The sequence below is a fragment of the Galeopterus variegatus genome, unplaced genomic scaffold (genome assembly GCF_000696425.1).
Source record: "Galeopterus variegatus unplaced genomic scaffold, G_variegatus-3.0.2 Scaffold976, whole genome shotgun sequence".
Lineage (NCBI taxonomy): Eukaryota > Metazoa > Chordata > Mammalia > Dermoptera > Cynocephalidae > Galeopterus > Galeopterus variegatus.
In genome coordinates this window covers 413,211-431,437 of record NW_007727087.1, presented here as the reverse complement: position 1 = coordinate 431,437, position 18,227 = coordinate 413,211, and the positions used below count along the sequence as shown (strand labels likewise).

The window sequence follows — 18,227 nt, the reverse complement described above, 5'->3', positions numbered from 1 at the left end:
AATAGCTCCAACTGATCTCAATTTCAAAGGCACTTAGGGAAAGGACCATTTACCTGGCAATAAAACTACCATTTTTTTTTTCACATTTCTGTTGTTAGATCTTAAATCTGAATGTGAGGCAGTGATTCTAATACTGTACTACTCCACGACTGCAGATGACGCCTGAATTTTGAGGACTCTGTGCAGCATGATTCCTGTGCCTTTCCAAAATCAGTGTCCTTTACTTTTGGTGTGACACCTTTCCCTTTAATCCACTGCTGCACTTCTGTAGTTACCAGTTTGTTTAACTAGAGGCGTTTTGTTCTATGATGCAATCTGGTCATTTTTTAGCCTGGTTGCAAATCAGTACCTTGGACAGTAGCTCAGGTTGGCAAATTTTCTCAGGCATTCCAAATCATCTTGATTTTTTTGGAAGCAGACACACAATATTCTCTCCCATATTAAGTACAATAGCTGAACTAATGACATGCTCAAAAACACATCAGCTTGGCAGCAGCTGTGGAATGCCAATTACTGTGAGAGCTATTTGAAGGGCAGAGTTGAGATTTTTATTTCTTTGAATTAGTACTCATCTTTATTGTCATGTTCTCTGGTCAAGGGGGGGAATGAAACCAATGTTATAACTCACATGCTCATGTATTATCTCATCATGATTCTTCCTCCAGTAAGGAATGATCAGTTAAGATGTGAAGTTAAAAAAAATACAGTGATATTAATGTTTACCTCTTACTATGAGGTCGGCAGCGGATGAAACACTATCCACCCCTGTTTGCACCATACAAACATATTTTCCACTGTGTTTCAGCTGAATGTTTCTGATCATTAAGTCACCAGATGAACTCTGTTGGAAAAATAGGTAATGAACCTACTGTTATTTTAAAAACACAAAGAATCTTGAAGGTTATGGCCAACATCAATACTGGGATGAAATCCATATTTACAGAGAAAACCAAGGTGGTACAAGACAAAAGATTACAACAATAAAATATATGGAAATAAAAACAAGTTAAAAACCATACATGACTACAGACAAATATTTCTGTAGACAAATAAATGGCAAGCTTTCCCCTGGGCATTTATGGTTTCAAAAATAAATAAGGGCAGAGATTACAGTCTCAGAGTCTGTTTACTTCCACCAGGGTGACACTTTTTATATCCTCTCCTCAGCACCAGCTCAACTCTTTTCTCTGGTTCCAACCCCTTTGCAATTATCTGCCTGAGAAGAAGAAGGAAGCATTTAGGTATCTTGTGAGGGATAAATGCAGCATGACACGGGGATTACCATGGCCAAAGCACTTTTCTGAACACATTGGAGCTTGAAAAGCTTAAAGCCATTTAATTCCTTGGCTACAGAATTTAGGGACAGTCAGTATGAACCCCTCAATAAGAAGAAATTAAAACATTTTAAGCCTTAAAAATAACAGCTGTACATAAAGACATTTGCTGGCATTCCCCAGCACCAATTAACAGAGCAAATGTATTTCTAAAAGCTCAACTTTAAATGGTCTTCATTTAAAAAGAATATAAAATCATGTTCATAAAATGACTAACTGCAGGCCAGTGTCACACCTTAGTAAAAATATGAATTGAAAGAAAATGATTTGGAAAGCAAAGCCCTTTGAAAATGATCACCAGTTCATGTCTGAACTGGTACAGAGGAAGAGGCAATGTTTATCTTATTAATTAAAAGGATAGTTTTACTCTTGGGTTTTCCTAGTATTTGTCAAAAGATGAATGCTACTATCCTGTTTTTAGTTAATTTTCTAAAATCTTCTACATGGTAATTTCTTAAGTATTGCTTCCCATCCTTACGATTCTTAATGGGCTGTATATTCTCTGTTGGTTGGACTGCATGGCTCTAGACGGAATTTCTTGTGTATTGGGAGAAGAGGATACGAGGTGATTGGTGATTGATGGCTGTAATTAAATGATAATCCAGAAACTGTTAGGTTTGCACATTTTACTTTCACCAAGTTGAACTTTTTTCCTTCCCTCCCTCCCTCTCTTTCTCCACAGGGTTACTTAGAAATTTATCCCCAGGACAAAACCTTCAATGCTTGCTGACCTTTAGAAACTCTTAAGGTTTTATGAGCTCCATATACTCACAGGAGGGTGATTATCATTTCTATAGAAATCTCTTATTTTCAGTGAAGAACTGTTACTATTAAATGCCATCAAGGCATTGGGGTGAGGTTGTTATTTTTTTCTACCTTTTTCCCTTTATTTGCTTATTTCGAAAGCAGTTGGGGAAAAGAACTGTAACAGGACTGTATGTCTTTACACATCTGGCTATAACTTTTAGGCACACCGGTTTTGTTTCTTGAAAGATTAAGGAAGAGTTTGGTATAAATCTTGTGACTTCTGTTGACTTTTGGTACTGATGGTTGAAGAGAAAGAAATACTTTAGCTAGGAAAAAAAACCCACATTCCTAAAGAAATGTACTTAGGCTTACCATCAGGGGAAACATAATTTTTAATTATCCTTTTACACTGCAGAGTACAAAAAGGAAACAATTAACTAAGACATGCAAACAATGAGAATCATTGAGTTTTTTTTCAGCACCAACATGGAGATGAGTGGATGAATACATAAATGGAAAACAAAATTAACAAAAATTAAGAGAGATCCTCTCCTTAATTTTTTCTCTCTCAATAAAATATTTGTATTGTTTCTCATCTAGTGCTTTCTCTCTCCCACTCCATCTATTGTCTTTCAATGCAGCACTAGATAGAAGCAAGAATCACCTAAACAAAAATGCATTCAGTACTTGTTTTGTTAGATTCTATCAAAGATAGAGAAGTGTCTAACACATAGTGCCTGCTCTCCCAGCTGTAAACTCAAGTCATGGTAACAAGGTACACACATGTGAAACGAATTATGTTTATGAATTTAGAAAGTTTAACAAAGGTTAAATAAAATCACATGGGGTACACCATGTGTAGGCAATTACCAAATGAAAAAGACGGTTTTCAAGTCCTGCTGAGGACGTGGAACTGTAACTCTTATTATTACGGATGGAAGTGTAAATTAGTATAACTACTTTGGAAAGCTGTTTGGAAGTATCTAACAAGGCAGGACATATGCTTAATTTCTGACCCATCAATTCCTTTCCTAAGTATATACCCTATAGAAATGTGTGCATGTCTACCAAAAAACATTTGGTAGAGAATGTTTACAGCATTACTATCCAAAATAGCTAAAAAATAAAAACATCCCAATGTCCATCACAGTAAAACAGATAAGTAGTGTAATAATTATGTAATGAAATATTATTAGATTATGAAAATAAGTGAACTATAACTACATAGAAAAACATAGTAGAGACTCAATAACATAAGAGATATAAAAGAGTACATGATACTAATCTATCATGACTAGATTGAGGGTACCTTTGGAGGGATGGTTAGTACCAGAATGAGGTACCATGGGGGCATCTGGGATGTGGGTAATGTTGTGTGTCTTGATTTCAGTGCTGGTTACTTGAGTGTGCTCATTTTGGGACAATACATTGGGCTATACACTTATGATTTGTGCATTTCTTGGTAGAATATAAGACTATCAAAATGGAGTTATGATTATATGCAACTATTTTTCTAAAATGCTCATCTTTTAACAGGACCATGGGCAGAAGCAGTCAAATAACATGACTATAATTCTAACTCCTATTTCTTTCACAGGAATTAAATACAATAATAATTTACTAAAAGTATTATTAGTATATCCTATAATTACTTATCGAGATGAAATTGAGTATTCCCAGACATTTAAAAAAGATTTAAAAAAAAGAAATTCCAAAAGGAAGTTTCATTTTTGTCAACCAATTCTCTTCTCCATCAATTTATCACTGTCAGATAATATAATTATTGATTAACTGTGATTAAGGGGATGAGAGAGGAAAATCCAGCAAACCCAAGTAAAATTAGTCAAAATGAGATAAAATAATAATACATAGAATATTTCTCAACATATTTGTCAATAAAATTACATCTGATATTTAGACATATTTAGAAATATGTCATTCTTTAGCATATAAATCCAAGTAAAATTAGTCAAAATGAGATAAAATAATAATACATAGAATATTTCTCAACATATTTATCAATAAAATTACATCTGATATTTAGACATATTTAGAAATATGTCATTCTTTAGCATATAAAAATAGTTCAAATAAAATAACGTGGAATGCTAATAATGCGTGAATAAATTCTTAGGAACACTAATAATACTTTGAATAAAAAATAACTTATACTTTACTATCTGCAAACTTAGTTTGCTAGTCTTTGTTTGCATTATTTTCCTAAACTTTTCTTTTTTCTCTCTTTCTTCAAACAGAATGGACCAGAATGAGGAAGATGCAGAAGTAAAAGTTTCATTTTCTTCTACTCCCATCCCTGATTCCCTGAACACCTTCCCCTTGAAGCCCAGCAGTGTAATTCTCAGTCTTGCAGAAAGCAAGCCCCTTTTCTATGCTGTTGTTCATAGACTGACTCTGAAAAGAAGCTTTTGGCACTGGGTGAGGCCTATTCCAATGGCTTATACAGGAGTACAGAAGTAGGAGACATTCCCCGAAGTCATATGAATGACTCCTCAAAGTTCCTCCTCAAAGGCTCTATCTTTAAAAAATAAGATCATTCATTCCAAAATTATTTATTAAGCAACTACTGTGCTTTACTTGTAGCAGATACAGTGTTGAGAGCGAAAACAGTCTTTGTTTATGATGCTTACGGCTGAAAGACAGGCATTAATCAAGTAACTACACAAATCAATGTAAAATTGTAGTGTAATGTAAGCTCAAAGTACACAGAGGAATCTATGATTTTCTGTAGTTTCAGTAAACTGATAGTTGAGATAAGATTTGCAAAATAAGTAAAAGTTATCTAGGAAAAGAGGATAAGAAAAAAACCACAACGGCATATAGGCACATGCCAAGACCTAAGGCAGGTGAGAACACAGTTTATTTGAATAACTCAAGAAGTGGTGGGTAACTAATAGGGGTGGGGGGATGGGAATGTCAGGAGTATAGTTGATCCACAAATTGTTAATCTGTCCCCAGAAAACTCAAAGCTCACTATAGCTGACTTCAAGTTCCTATTCACATCTTAATGGCAGTAAAATTTTTGATTTTTTGTATTTTTACAATCTCTAAGCTTTGCTAGAATTACTTCATTATTCAATTATTTGTTCACATACATTTCTCCCAGGAAAAAAATCGTATTTCCAGAACATATTACAGGCATAAACAATAAATAGATTTATAAGCCAAATCATCTTTGAAATAAATGATAAGAGAAATCCAGTGAGAATCAAATGAAATAGAAAAGGATCTTATTAACTTTTTCCCTGTATTTTCCTAGGTGATGAGGCCAATAGAATTTTTGATGTAATTTAAAAACAATTCTGCACTAAAAGAAAAACACTACCTGGTGTGATTACCTATGCCAAGTGAAAATAAATAAGCAGATCGTTACTAATTCCAGGTAGGCTGAACGTTAACTGTGATATCTATCATATGCTAAAAATCAAGGTTTAAAAAAACTTTGGAATTAGGGAAACCTCGTGAAGATTGCAAATGTAGCATGAACTTTCAATATACCAATTATCAGCAAAACTAATTCCCTAGTAAGCACTCTCGATGTAAATGCTGCTGCTGGACCGCCAAAAGGATAATTTTCCAGTGTAAGAAAAAAAAAATACATCTTGACAGCTATTTGGAAGGCAAGGTTGAATAGGCGGTCCTCCTCCTTGTTATCACTTTACACAGCTGTTATTGCAGTTTCCAATATTAATCATTCATCTCTTCACTGGGTTGCCTTCCAAACCCTGACACTGCATGTAAATAATATCCAGGTGCCTTGAATACAGTTGAACCTGTAGGTTCGTTCTGGAACCTGGTTGGTGTCTTCCTCCATGAAGGTCTCCTAAGAAATTGGTGGTGACATGACTCACCTCTGCATTTCTGACCAAGTAAATTAAACCTTTTCCCCATCAACCCCAAATGGCTGCATCAAGGTCACCTTTGTTACAAATGTACTCTGCTCACTCAAGGAACAGAAAGTAGCAGTCACTGAAACATGAAAACAAGCCCTGACATTATAAACAATTTTAATTTTTCTGATTAAAATTTCAATTGTCACTTGGTTGTCTGAACAGGTAACATTTAAGGCAGGTAATATGTAATCTGTTAATATAAAAATTTCCTCGGGCTGAGCCTGTGGCGCACTCGGGAGAGTGCAGCGCTGGGAGCGCAGTGACGCTCCCGCCGCGAGTTCGGATCCTATATAGGAATGGCTGGTGCGCTCACTGGCTGAGCGCGGTGTGGGCGACGCCACACCAAGGGTTGTGATCCCCTTACCGGTCACGAAAAAAGACACACACACACACACACACACACACACACACACACACACAAATTTCCTCGACTTTTTTCGGTGCCAATAGACTGGACTATAGGATGTAGAGTCCTAGTTTACCCAATCACAAGTGTTTTGAAAGAGTGACACATTAAAAATCACAAAAACTTTGTTGAAGGAACTGCATGCATATCTTATGTTGTGCAAAATGCCTGAGTTGCCTCAAAGGTGTCAGCTTTTCTATTTCAACATCAAGTTCATATTAGCAACTTGGGATTTTTTTTTTTTTTTTTTTCTGGGAAGTGTAATGTGTTGATGAAAATCTCACTGGAAATTGGTGATCTTATGATGTCCTGTTTTTGTTCTCCTGGGGATCTTAACCCAGTATTTTCTATACTTCAATCATTAGAATCATACCTTCCCAAATGTTTTGGAATTTCATAGTGCCAAATGCTCTATTATTTACTTAATTTTTTCTTAAACTTATTAACTTTCTTAAACCTAAATTAATATGGAAATTGACATGGAAAATGTATACTTTTATCCTAAATGGAAATCTGTTCACCAAAATAATAGTCAACTGCCAAATTAGCTACAGTGAGTAGAAAATAATATAAATGGATACTAGCTGAGCACTGTCAAAGTCTCTGAGCCTAAGACTTTTGCCCTGTTAATTAAAAAGGGAAATTAGCAAGTATTATACAAACATTAATGACACACCTATTATAATACTTAACCATTCTCCTTGATTTAACCTAAATGATTGAGATAAAATTGAAAACAGAATATCTCTCTCATTCTATGCTATTATTTAATACTGCCTGTTGAGTTCACGGTCTGTGTTTTGAAAAACACTATGCTACCCACTTTGCCAAACCCTTTAGTTTTCAATGATGGCTATCTTATGAGTTCACCTGGGGGAGTTCTGGTCAAAATGGCAGAAGAGATGATCCCCAGCGTCACTCTCTCCCTTGATTTCTGAGAGAAATCAACCAATTTACAACTATATAAAAAAGCAACAACAGCCAAGCTGGGGCCACTAGAGATCAGAGGAAGAGGAGGAGACACCTACGGAGTACATGAAGGTGGGAGAAACCATGATGAGAGAAAGAAAAAACTGCTCTGACCATTTTGTGCTGTGTCTGCTTTAAGGCTGGAACTGCTGAGCACACAGAGCAGGAGCCGGCAAAAGCTGCAGCTGTGCCCTTCGGATGGAGTTGCTTGGAGGCAGCAGGGGAGAAGATGGCCTTGGTGGCCCCTAGGACATCAAGATTGCTAATAGGGTTCCCACAGACCCACATAGGAGCAAGGAGCCACAACAACTGAAAAAATGGAGCCACTCAGAGGCCAGTGAGTCATCACAAGGGACTGGTGCATGGCCCATCCCATGGGAAGTGTTTAGAGCATGTGCAGTGGGAGAGATGGGCTCACCTGGGGAACAGAGGGGCACATTAAAGACAGCTGATCTGCACCCCAATCAGCGTAGGACCACTCAGAGGAGACTGGTCAGGAATATAGAATTGCATGGGGTGTAGTTTGATGAAAAGACTCAGGCCCAGATCAGAATTACTATACAACCCAGGTGCACCGAGTCTCTGGAGAGCTGGAAGTACCTATAAAGTCAACTATTATAACCTGTGCTGCACAAAAAGCCTTCCCTAGGGAATGAGCAGCAAAGAAGCAATTTAGCTCAACCACAGAGCTCAAGTACTGGTCCCAACAGGCAGTTCCTCCTCTTTAGAAGTAAGCAAAGGAAAAAAAAATAGTTCTGGCTTAGACATACCTCCAGCACCTTGGGTCTGCCTGGGGACCTGAGGCTTGGAGCCAGGGACTGGACCCGCTGTCCATAACCAGGCCAAGGAGCATACCAAAAACATCACCTCCATGTAGGTGGCCCACCACAGCCACCACAATAACCATGGCTACTGTGAAAGCAGCTAGACACCACAACCACCACGCACATGATCTGCCAGCCACTGGAGTGCGTTGACACAAGGAGAGTCACCAGCAGAGATAAAGAAAAGAAGATGTCTCTTTCCACAAAGCCTATTCCAGAGTGACAGAAAAAGCATCTGCTCTATGATAATATTGGGGGACCTGATGGCACATCTCAGCATTGGACAGATCATTTAGGCAACAAATCAACAGACTAACCATTATTCTTCCAGAAGGAAAGAAGAAATCTAGGGTAATTAGAACGGGGAAAGGAGAGGGTGAGGGGGATGGGGTGAGATTGGACAAGGGGCATAAAGAATAAGTATGATTCGTAACAATATATATGCTAGTAATTTTGACTTGATCAACATAACTCAATGTTGAACCCCCAAAATATGTATAATCAATTTTGATTCAATAAAAATAAAACAAAAACAAAAATAAAATAAATAAATTCACATGGGGAAATCTTTAAAAATATGCCAGAAATGCCTGGGGCACATCTCAACATAGTTAAATTAGAATGGACTAGAAAGAGGAGACCCTCTAGGTGATTCTAGTGAGCAGTTAGGGTCAAAAAATCATTAAACTTTCTGGAATTTTACATTTCTCATCTTCACCCCTCTTGGAAATAAAAGGCTTATGATGATTGGTTAGGCCTCCCGTAACTGTAATATTCTATAATTAATAAATGCATGAAATAATTATTTTTAGGCTGTATATTGCTGGGTTCATAAGCTGAGAACAGCATGCCTACATATATTTTCATCTCGGGAGGTAGGCAAGAAAACTAGTATTTGAGTAACAGGTACTTTGTATCAAGCACAAGCCTCATTTCCTTGAGAATACATTGCCTTGGTATGCTCACTGTAATTTTAAAATCAATAGTCATTGAAATAATTCAACAAGATAAATTTCTATAGACACATACAGTAACTTACTATTAATTGGCCTGAACACTCTAGGGTTACTCTTGATTGATGTGACAGTTCTTATATTGAATCAAAGTATTTCACGTCAAAGGAGTTTACCCCGAGTAACAATTTAACTTGTGGATCAAATCTCGTCATTTTTTTTGTCTTTTCCCTTATACTGCAGGTATAAAGTATACTAAGAGTAGATTTGTCCTTTATAGAATGATATGAATGGTACATAAGAGAAAAGGAATTCATTGATAAAAAGGAATAAAAAGCCACTGTTTCATGGAAACTTGACCACACTGTGCCTAATGTCTTATGTTTATTTCTAGGTGCAATTACTATTGCTATATAACAAATTATTCCAAAACATCGTGGCTTAAAAAATGATGTGTTCTGCTTGGGAATGTGTATGTTGAGCAGGGATCTGTGGGGACTCATTTCTATCGCACGCCTTGTTCGCTGGGGCAGCTTGATAGAAACTGGCAAGTTCGTTTACTTGACCAGCGAGCTGGTATTGACTGTTGGCTGGGACTTCAGCCTGTGGGTGGAGACCTTCCTTGGTTCCACTGGAGATGAACCTTTTCACAGTCTGTCTGGGCTTCTTCACACTATGGAGCTGGAGTCCAGGAGCAGTTGTGCCAATGGAACAAGGTAGAAGGGCATGCATTTGTAAGAGCTAGCTTCAGAAATCACATAGCATCACTTGGGCTCTCCTTTATTGGTCAGGGTGGTCACAGAGGCCTAAGTTTCAAGAGGAGTGGCATAGATTTCATCACTGGATGGGGAGGAGTGCCAAAGCCATACTGTAAGAAGAGCATGTTAGATAAAGTCTGCTGGTTGTTTGTAGCAGTCTTTGGAAAACACCATCCGCTACAGCCCTCCAGATCCATTCTGCACCTGCCACACTGCCTCTGCCTTGGGCAGCTGACCTATATGGACTATAGGAAAGGGTTGTCTTACCCTCTGCTGATTCTTTTCTTTCCTCTCCTCATGAGGAGTTTGGGGTATTGATTGAAGATTCATCTTTGCAGGCTGTTTTGAGCTGACTGTGCCAATAATCCAAAATAGGGTTTTTTAAAACAGTGCAAAACCCTAATCTAGACACCCTCACTTTTATGTCAGTAGCCTGTGTGTGGTCAGAGAAAAGACGCCAAGGGTGCTGAGAGAATAAACTTCTACCCTCTCCCAGAGGAGCTGCTCCCAAAGAGATCACACTGTTTTTATTATAATCAAAAACCAATGTATTCCAATAGTTTTCCTGATACTCCAGAAGTGTAGAGTTTTCATATCAAAGTCATATTGAAAACGATAAATAAGGAAAGACTAGGTTTGATAGCAAACGTGGCTATCAATAAACTATTTTCCTGGAAAAGAGCACGATCTAAAATTTTAAAATCAGCATAAGAAAAAAACGTTTATAAAATCAGTGTTTTCTGTAATAATAATTTTAAAAAGTCAACCCACCTAAACTTCCTGATCTCTGAGTCTAAAATTTTAAATCACCCAAATGAACCACTTGTTCACTTTCTTGTTCATATTCAGATCAATTAAATGGTATAATTACATATTATGCCTTGCAAAAGAGAATGATTTTTTTTCTGAAATTGGAGCATAAAATCTCAGCCATCATGAAAAGTTATGATGCAATAACATGCTAAGTAACCCAATGAAAAAATGAGTCAGTTACACTGACTTCTGGTTTCTGGTTGGCATGTAAGGAACTTAGAAGTAGTTACTCTCTTCTAACAACAAGAAAGAAGTTGAACACACTGAAAAATCAACAACTCTTCTTAAATCTGACAGAGAAGTAAGGTCACAGGCAAACTGCTCCCCCAAAATCGGAGAGACAGATAGGTGCATACAGAGAATCACAACTTGAAGTAGAAATCTCCCCAGGAACCAGCACCAGGGCAGGCAAATCTGAACTGTAATTGAGGAATGGCTGGAAGCCCAGTGTAAACACCTCTGAAAGTTAAAACTTCAGGGAAACCCAGACATAGTGAAGCCCTGACACTTTTTTTATTTTAGGTCCAGGAGCTCAACTAGGTCCTCACAGTGAATATCAGAAAAAATTCCTTCAGGCAGGGGGACGTTTGGAAAAGGAACCATTTTGAAAAATGTAGAGCATTGTGTTCTTCTTAAAAAAGGTCTGCCCTCTGGGGAAACTATTTAGCCAGAGCCTAACTTGCTGGGGTTTTATAAGAGCCTAATCTCACTGGGGAAGGGAAATACCCAATTCCAGGCCCCTCCAGCCATCCTGCCCTAAATAGGGGATGTGGGGGGAGAGGGACTAAGAAGCACTGGTGAAGTCCAGGGGCACAGGCCTACTAAAAGGACTGCAGAATACTTCCCCTCCCCCACACCCTACCATTACATTTCTAAAGGCCTATTTACTGCAGTCCCTTTTACCCAGTATATTATTATCTGCCTTTCAACAAAAAATTACAAGGCATACTAAGAGGTGAAAAAAAATACAGTTTGAAGTGATTGAACAAGCATCAGAACCAGAGTCAGATAAGGCAGAAATGTTGCAATTATCAGACCAGGAATTTTAAAAACTATGATTAATTGTTAAGGGCTTTAAGGGGAAAAAACATGTTAAGAAGAGATGGATAATGCAAGAAGAGAGACGGAAACTGTAAGGTTCAAATAGAAATTCTAGAGATCAAAAACACTGTATGAGATATAAAAGAATGCCTTTGACAAGGTCATTAATAGACTGGGCATGGTTTGAGGAAAGAATCTTTTAGCTTGAGGATATGAAAATAGAAACTTAAAAAGCTGAGTAGCAAAGATAAAAAAGACTGAAAAAGATAATGCAAAATATCTAAGAACTGTGGGGCAACTACAAAAAGTGTAACATACATGTAATGAAAATATCAGAAGGAGCATAAAAAGAGAAAGGAACAGAAGCAATATTGGAAGCAATAATGACAGAATTTTCCCCAAACTAGTATCAGACACCAAATAATAGATCCAGGAAGCACAGAGAACACCAAGAAGGATAAATGCCAAAAACAAAAACCAACCAAACAAAAAGAACGTCTAGGCATATCACATTCAAACATCAGAAAAATCAAAGATAAAGAAAAACTCTTATAAGAAGCGAAAAGTATAAAACACCTACCTAAAGAGAGGCAAAGATAAGAATTACATCTGACTTCTCTTCAATGCAAGCAATAAGAAAATGGACAGAAGAATTTAAAGTGTTGAGAGAGGAAAAAAACTCACTAACCTAGAATTCTGTACCTTATAAAATTATCCTTCGAAAGTGAGGAAGAAATAAAGACTTTTTCAGACAAAAATTGAAAAAATTCATTTTCAGTGTATCTGCCTTCCAATAAATATTAAAAGTTCTTCAGAGAGAAGGAAAATTATATAGGTCAGAAAACTGAATCTACATAAAGAAAAGAAAACTATAGGAGAATAAATAAGCTAAGGTAAAAATTAAAACTTTTATTTTTCTTATTCTTAATAGAGATAACATATAACACTTTGTTAAAAAAAAAAAAAAGAATTTACTCCCCCTGCCCCTTTAGAGGGCAAAAATACCACTTCAAAAAATTAATAATAATAGTAGTAAAATGTATTAGATTATGTATGCTTATGTATATATGTATATAAATACATATATCTGTATATGTATGTGTGTGTATATACACATACACACATATATATGCTTAAATATGCTCATGTACAAGTCAAAGGAATGACAGCAATAATTCAAGGGATAGAAGAGAGGAATCAAGAATATTTTGTTATCATAAGCTACTTACACTACCTGTGAAGTGGAACTGAAAGCAAATAAGAAGCATGTTGAAAGCAGACCTGGATTAGCTTTAAATGTATATTGCAAACTCTAGGGCAACCACTGAAAAAAGTAAAGAAAGAAGTATAATGGATATGTGTCTTAGTCTGTTCAGGCTATGAAAACAAAATACCATAAGCTGGGTAACTTACAAACAACAGAAATTTATTTCTTACAATTTCTTACAATTCTGGAAGATAGAAAGTCCATGATCAAGGCACCAACAGATTCAGTGTCTTATGACAGTCTGCTTTCTTGTCTATAGACAGCACTTACTCACTGTAGACTTACATGGTGAAAGGAGCTAAGAGTCTCTTTTGGGTCTCTATAAACCCCGAATGCCATTACCCTGGGAGTTAGGATTTCAACATATTAATTCTGAGGGACCTGAACATTTAGACCATAGCAATATGTCAAAAAATGAGAGAAAATAGAATCATAAAATACTCAATTAAAACCACAAAAGTCAGAAAAAGTGCAGAAGACAAAACAGGAACAAAGAACAAGAGCAACAAAAAGAAAGCAGAAAAAATATGTTAGAAATTAATCTAACTATATCAAAATTCCTTTGAACATCAGTGGTCTAAATGCATTAACTAAAAGACAGAGATTGTCAGAGTGGATCAAAAAGAAAAAAAAAAGAACCAACTATATATGTCTACAAAAATCCCATGATAAATATAAAGACACATATAGATTAAAAGTAAAGGGATGGTGAAAGATATACCATGATTGCACTAATCAATAGAAAAGAGTAGCTATATTAATTTCAGGTAGACTCAACCTCAGACCAAGTAAAGTTATGAGGGCTAAAGAGGTGCATTACATAATGATAAAGGGGTCAGTACTCCAAGAAGACATAATAATCCTTAATATGTATGTGCCTAACAAGAGCATCAAAATATGTAAGGAAAAAAACTGATAGAAGTGTAAGGTGAAATAGATGAATCCACTGTTATAGTCAGAGACTTCAACACCCCTATATCAGAAATGGACAGATTCAGTATGCAGAAAATTAATAAGAACTTAGTAGAACTCAACAGCACCATTAATCAATTGGATATAATGAACATTTATAGAGTACTTCATTCAACAACAGCAAGTTACGCATTTTTCTCAAGCTCACATGGAATGTTCTCCAATAAAGACCACATTCTGGGCCATAAAACACATGTTAACAAATACAAAAGTATCAAAATCATACAACGTCTGTTCTCAAATCTCAATAGAATTCAACTAGAAACCAATAACAAAAAGACAGCAGAAAATCTCCAAATACTTATATGCTTCTAAGTAACACATGGGTCAAAGAAGAAATCTCAAAGGAAATTTAAATATTTTGAACTAAATGAAAATGAAAATACAGCATATTAAAATTTGTAGGATGCAGTGAAATTAGTGCTTAGGGGGAATTTATAGCACTGAGTGCATATATTAGAAAAGAGAGATCCAAAGTCAATAATCTAAGCTTTGACTTTAGAATCTAGGGAAAAAAAGAGCAAATTAGATCCAAAGTAAGCAGAATAAAAGAAATAAGTATTAGAACAAAAATCAGTGAAATTTAAAACAGAAAATCAATAAAGAAAAATCAACAAAAGCTGTTTTTTTTTGAAAATATTAATAAAATTAGTAAGCCTCTAGCCAGGATAACTAAGAAAAAAATAGAGAAGACACAAATTATTAATATTGGAAATGAAAGAGAGGACATAATTACAGAGCCTATGAACATTAAAACCATAATAATAAAAAATTATGAACAACTCTATGCCTATAAATTTGAAAAACCAAATAAAATGGACCAACTCCTTGAAAGCCACACACCTGGTAAAAGTCATACAAAAAGACACAGACTATCTGAACAGGCTAATATCTATTAAAAAATTAAATCAATAATTAATAACCTTCCAACAGAAAGCACCAATCCCAGATAAGTTTCATGGTGAATTCTACCAGATATTTAAGGAAAAAACGATACTAATTTTCTACACTCTCTTCCAGGAGATAGCAAAAGAGAGAATACTTCCTAACTCATTTTACAAGGCCAGCATTAACTTAATACCAAAACCAGACAAAGACATTTTGAGTAAAGAAAACTACACACCAATATCTCTCACAAATATAGACATAAAATTTTTCAACAAAATATAGCAAATCAAATCCAATAATGTATAAAAAGAATTATATACCATGACCAAGTGGGATTTATCCAATGTATACAAGGCTGGTTTAACATTCAAAAATCAGTTAATGTATTCATCATACCAACAGGCTAAATAAGGAAAATCACATGATCATATCAATAGACACAGAGAAAGCATTTGACAAAATCCAGCACCCACTCATGATAAAACTTCTCAGCAAACTAGAAATAGAGAAAATCAACAGGCTAAATAAGGAAAATCACATGATCATATCAATAGACACAGAGAAAGAATTTGACAAAATCCAGCACCCACTCATGATAAAACTTCTCAGCAAACTAGAAATAGAGAAAAACTTCCTCAACTTGATAAAGAACATCTACAAAAAGTCTACAGGGAGCACCATACTTGATGAGAAACTCAAAGCTTTCCTGATAAGATCAGGAAGAAGGCAAGGACTGCCCCTCTCATCACTGTTTTTTCAACATTGTACTGGAAGTCCTAGCTAATGTAATAAGACAAGAAAAAGACAAAAAGGTATAGGGACTGGGAAGGAAGAACTAAAACTGTCTTGGTTTACAGATGACATGATTGTTTGTAAAGAAAATCTGAAAGAATCAACAAAATAATTCCTAGAACTAATAAATGATATGGAATACAAGGTTAATGTGCAAAAGTCAATCACTTTCCTATACACCAGCAATGAACAAATAGAATTTAGAATTACAAACACATTACTGTTTACATTAGAACCTCCAAAAATGAAATACTCAGGTGTAAGTCTAACAAAATATGTACAAGATCTGTATATGGAAAATTACAAAAGTCTGATAAAGAAATCAAAGACTATGTTCATGGATAGAAATACTCAATACTGTCAAGATGTCAGTTCTTCCCAACTTTATCTATAGATTCAACACAATGCCAATCAAAATCCTAGAACATTATTTTGTGGATATCAACAAACTGATCCTAGAATTTATAAAGAAAAGCAAAAGAATGACCAATATTGAAGGAGAAGAATAATGTCAAAGGACTGACACCATCCAACTCCAAAATTTACTATAAAGCTACAGTAACCAAGACAGTGTGATATTGCTGAAATAACAGACAAATAGATCGATGGAACAGAAAAGAGAGCATTTTCCCCAAAGTTTCTTTCCTGAAGGCATATCCTCTCTTAACACCCCATACTTTTATTTTGTAACCTTTGTAAATTTAAGTTTAAATTTTGGTAATTTATATTACCCCAGAAATTGTCCATCTAAGTGGATTTTTATATACATGACATGAGCATGGAATCCTCTACGGTTTTGCATTTCTTTCTTATCTGTTATAGTCTCTTGCTCCTGTCTAATTATAACTTTTTCTTTATTTATTCTTCATTGATAGATTCCATTGTTTATCTATTGCTTTTTGACATTATATCTATTCTATTTGTTCTTCCATCCCCTTTCTGTACATCTGTTTTGCTATTTTATTATCTAAATTTTGCAAGAATGTGAAAAGAATGAAAATAAATAAATATTTCTATTTGTAGGGTAAATTTTTCTTATGTATCTGTTACTTCAACTAAATATAATATCAAAATTCTTTTTTTCTAATTTCTGGCAAATTGGTGGTTGAAATAAGAGTTTTCAAAGTCTACACAATAATTTGTTTCTCGTTTTTTCATTGCTTTTAATCTGACATATTTTAGTAATATATGATTTGGCGTATTATAGTTCATGATTATTATACTTCAATATTATATTTTCATGGTGGAGAGGAATGTTTTCAAAGTGAATTTATTCTTTTTGCTCTTAAGGTTTACCTTGAATTATTCTTTGTTTGAAATTAACATTTGTGACCCTTTTTCTTTTTGTTGCATTTGCTTTATAAATATTTACACATCTTTTCATTCTCTTTTAGCCTGGTTTTTGTTGTAACTTAACTTATTTTTATTTGTTTTAGTACAATAAGTCACATATTGCTTAGTTTGACTCCTTCCAATCTTCTTGTAAATCTAAATCAATCTTACAGCCACTGGGTATGGATATGGACCATTCATCTTAATAAATATTGTACTTGATAAACACAACCCTGTGATACCAATCACACTTTAAGGAGAAATTGAGCCTACATATGCCTGGTTGAGAAAATGATGAGTTAGGGAAATAACAAACCATGCTGAGTTGAGGAAATAACTAACCATACTGATTTGTTAGTTTTTAGGGAAATAACCAACCATACTGATTTGTGCACTCCCCTTTTTCCAAATGGAATTGGGGGATCCTCGTTTCTTTTTTTATACATATTTATGGGGTACAGAGTTAACTATCAGTATTTGTGTGCAGTATGTGATGATCAAATCAATATAGTTAGCATGTTCATCATTACAAATCATAATTACTTTTTGTGTCCCCTACCCAATTATCCCCCTCCTCCTCTCCCTTTCCCACCTCTAGTAACTGTAGGTCTATTCTCTCCTTCAGAAAGTTCAAAGTTTTATTACGGTTTCCTTTTCTTTGTTTCTTAGCACCCACTTATGAGTGAGGACATATGGTATTTCTCTTTCTGTGTCTGGCTTATTTCACTTAATATAATTTTCTCCCAGCTCATCCATGGTGCTGTGAATGGCAGAATTTTATTCTTTTTTATGGCTGAATAGTATCCCACTGTGTATATATACCACATTTCCCTTATCTAGTTGTCCATCGATGGACATTTAGGTTGGTTCCGTATCTTGGCTATTGTAAATAGAGCTGCAATGAACATGGTAGGGCAGATATCCCATTGACATGATGATTTCCATTCCTTTGGGTATATAACCAGCAGTGGGATTGCTGGATCATACAGTAATTCTACCTGTAGTTGTTCGAGAACCTCCATACTGGTTTCCATAATGGTTGTACTAATTTAGAGTCCCACCAACAGTGTAGAAGAGTTTCCTTTTCTCCATATCCTTGCCAGCATTTGTTATTCCCAGTCTTTTTGATAACAGCCAGTCTAGCTGGAGTAAAATGATATAACAAAGTGGTCTTGATTTGCATTTCCCTGATAATTAGTGATGCTGAATATTTTTTCATG

The 18,227-nt window shown here is 35.5% G+C and overlaps 1 protein-coding gene across 1 annotated transcript in view; it reads right to left on the bottom strand.

The window, feature by feature from the left end:
• LOC103591493 (contactin-3-like) overlaps window positions 1-18,227 on the bottom strand; it is a 159,880-nt gene that overhangs the window by 31,954 nt on the left and 109,699 nt on the right. The window contains exon 10 of the mRNA XM_008573968.1: window positions 724-841. Within this exon, the coding sequence (XP_008572190.1) occupies window positions 724-841 (118 nt within the window). The remainder of the gene's footprint in view (window positions 1-723; window positions 842-18,227) is intronic.